This window comes from Hipposideros armiger, unplaced genomic scaffold (assembly GCF_001890085.2).
Source record: "Hipposideros armiger isolate ML-2016 unplaced genomic scaffold, ASM189008v1 scaffold_230, whole genome shotgun sequence".
NCBI lineage: Eukaryota > Metazoa > Chordata > Mammalia > Chiroptera > Hipposideridae > Hipposideros > Hipposideros armiger.
This window is the reverse complement of record NW_017731580.1, coordinates 1,803,865-1,807,274: the sequence shown is the minus strand read 5'-3', so window position 1 is coordinate 1,807,274 and position 3,410 is coordinate 1,803,865. Positions and strand designations below refer to the sequence as shown.

General features: G+C 38.9%; 1 protein-coding gene across 1 annotated transcript in view; it reads left to right on the top strand.

The window, feature by feature from the left end:
• The window catches only part of LOC109389336 (uncharacterized), a 15,446-nt gene extending 12,790 nt beyond the window's left edge, over positions 1–2,656 (top strand). The window contains exon 2 of the mRNA XM_019654759.1: positions 2,441–2,656. Within this exon, the coding sequence (XP_019510304.1) occupies positions 2,441–2,656 (216 nt within the window). The remainder of the gene's footprint in view (positions 1–2,440) is intronic.
• Positions 2,657–3,410: the final 754 nt, after the last annotated feature.

Here is a 3,410-nt window from a genome sequence, read left to right as displayed (position 1 = left end):
TCATTGAACAGCATTTCTTTATGATTATCCCTTTAAAAATTTGTATGTGAGTGTGTGTAATTACTACAAGTCTAACTTTTATCACTAACTTAATCAGTGCTTTGGCACTTAACCCCTGTGGGTCAGTTTCTTCAGCTATAAAAATAGTTACAAAGTCTAATGATAATGATTTAAAAGATTATGTAGCAACTAAAATTTTACTGAAACCAGTCCTTTCAAATAAAATACATCAAACAATTTGCTAATTGTATTGTATATAAGGGGACATTGTATTAGAAAGAAAGTTCTCCCGAGTGTGGTTCTTATTACTATTGCCTTATCCAAATAGGAGAAAATTCTGTTTTCTATTCCAGTTATTGATTGGTTTAATAATCAACTTAGGGATAGTATATTTGGTGAGTCCAAAAGTAAATTAGGCAATTTAGAAATGGCTACAATATTTAACAGTTTAAGAGGTAATATGTAGGTCTTAGTGGCATTGAAAAAATGATGAAATGAAAGGTTTGATTAGAATCAGTGTAACTATTATACACGGCTAATGTGTACTGAAGTATAATAAAAGTGGTTCCAATGCCTTTGCACTGGGCAGGTTTCAACCTTTTGTTTAACAACCTCAGAGTCTAAACATAATTACTATTAATGTGGGTTCAAAACACACAGAAGAAACAGCAATCACTCTGGATTAGCCTTGGTTTGCCAATGAAAAAAAATTTTAAATAGCACATTAAAAAAATAGCACAGACAAATTGTGTCCAGTCAGGGGTCATGCTCACAGAGTCATTGGTGATGCAAACTGATTTGGATTTCCAGTTCGCTGGTCTATTATAAACATTCTTGCCTTTACTTACTTTGAAAAACAAAATCCAACCAAACTTCCCCCAAGAGGCAATTGCAAACTAACCTCCAGACAGAACTGTCAAAGCCAATAAAATCATCTGCAAACTTTCAGGCTTATGTTGAACTTCCAAGGCGTGGGTAACCTGTATTAGAAAAGACATCTTTTTAAAGCTTTCCCTGAAGTGTCTGGGCCATCTGTTTTGGCCCAAGCTCCCCATGTTAGAGCTGTTATCAAGTCCTGTTGGCGCTCCCATTGCTACCGTTAACAAATGGATTTGTCACCCCCACGTTAAGAAAAACCAGATGTTTCCTTTGTTGTTCTGTATTCCGATAGCAGGTCAAGAGTGGTTTAAACAGCACCAGTGAAACTGAGATTTAGAAATAATGTTATGAATCTGATCAATGAGGTCATATGATTTAGGACCATTTCAAGATTTAGACTGAATTTCAATAATTGGCCATCTACATTTATCGGATTACCCCCAGATTAATCAGATTTTTTGGTAACTGTATACCTATATTTTATGGGAATCATAATTTGTATGGAAGCAGTTATAAATATACAATAAAATATTTAAACATGTCAGGTCTTGTAACCCATCAATTAATTTCTTAACCCAATGTTTATTGAGCCTCTGCCATGTGCTAGGGAGGTGTTAGTGTCTGAGCTACACAGATGAATGTGATGTGTTCCTCACCGTGGAGGGGCTCTTAGTCCAGCATGGATAGCCCGCATGTAGATCAGCAGACATGCACCAACCATTGTTAGGAGAGTGTCATGGACCCACTGTGGTGATTGGGAGGAGGTGAGGGAACATGGACGACCCTGCAAGGGGGACCACGTTTCAGCCACATCTGAAAGGGTGAGCAGGAATTTGCCAGGCCACTACTTTCAGGGGGATGCAGATGAGGAAATGAATTCTTAGCAGAGGGAGCAGGCAGACAACCTTGAAATAATTCTATGTTCAGGGTTCTGTAAGTAGTTCAGCATAGTTGGGGCCACCGGGTTTGGGGCAGGGCAGGAAATATGGCTGAAAAAGTAGGTGAGAATCAGAATAGGCAGGGTCTTGTTACCACACCAAGAAAGAAGATCTGTGTGGTAGGCGATCAGGAGTCACTAAACTATTTTAAGAAAAAAGAATTGGAATTTTACAGTTTAGAAAGATCACTCCAGTTTAATGCAAGTTTTGGAGCAAGGTGAGATTGGAGGCAGGGTGGCGAGACGGAAGGCCATTTCTTTAATGTAGGAGAACAATGATGAAAGCTTCATGTAAAGCCGGGACAGCTGGGATGCAAGGCAGGGAGGCAAGTTTGACAGATGCTGACGGTGTGGACTGTTCAGGACCACTCTGAGGTAATAGAAATTGAGCTATACTCACAAAGGTTGCCTTTGGTTTGTTTTATTTATTTTTTGTTGTTTAATGGAAGTCTGGGGCACAGCAACGCCTTCATTTTGGACTTGGTGAGCTTGAGTTGGAGTATTTATGTGGCCCTGCACAATGAGTTGTAGTTATGTCAAAATACCAATGTGCCAATTGTTCTATTGCCTATTTGGTTATGTTGGGAACTACGGTTTTCACTCTCCTTCTCCATGTCATTCCAGTTTGTAATTGGCCCAAAGGGAAGCTGTGTGAGTTCTGGGAGTCAGAACAGAAGCAGCTGTCATTATGTTCTGGAGGTTATCGTTGGACCCAGGGGTGCTGCTGCATTCCAGTTTCTTCTTGCTCTTTCCTCCTTCCCGATGCTGGCCTTCCGCACCAGAAGTGACCCCAGGCCTCCACTGGACACTTTGCTGACAACTCAGAGGTGGCAGCCATGAAGAGCCACGACCTTCATAGAGTGTGTGGTTTCCCCCCAACCCCACTTCCTAGCAGCAGTGTGTGCTGCCCTACACAGTTCCTGCAAGTTCTGACTCGTTCGTGACTTGTCTCTGTTGCTTCAGCAACATTTTTCAGATATTTATCTCCTCAGCTCTTCCTACAGTTAAGTACTAATTCCTCGCATAAATTCCTTCTCCTGTATCACTCATGGTGGTTCTGCTTCCCGACATGTATTTTCAAACTGAACCCCTTAAAAACACTATATTTAAAAACATAGTACTTTTTATTGCTTGAAATTGTTTTGATTGTTTTTTACTTTTAAAGGTTTTTATTAAAAATGTAAATAACATACAATATTATATTAGTTTCAGTGGTACACCATAGTTATTCAATATTTGTATACCTAAAGAAGTGATCACCATAAGTCCAGCCACCATCTGACACTGTACCACGCTATCTCAATATTATTGACTATATTCCCTCTTCTGTACTTTACATCCCCATGATTTATTTATTTTATACCTAGAAATTTGAACCTTTTATTTCCCCTTCACCTTTCCCCCCTTTTAAAATTTATCAATTACAGTTGACATTTAGTATTATTTTATATTAATTTCAGGCATACAGCATAGTGGTTAGACATTTATATAATTTAAGAAGTGATCCCCCTGACTAGTTTAGTACCCACCTGACACTATACATAGTTATTACCATATCATTGACTATATTCCCTATGCTTTATTTTACATCCCC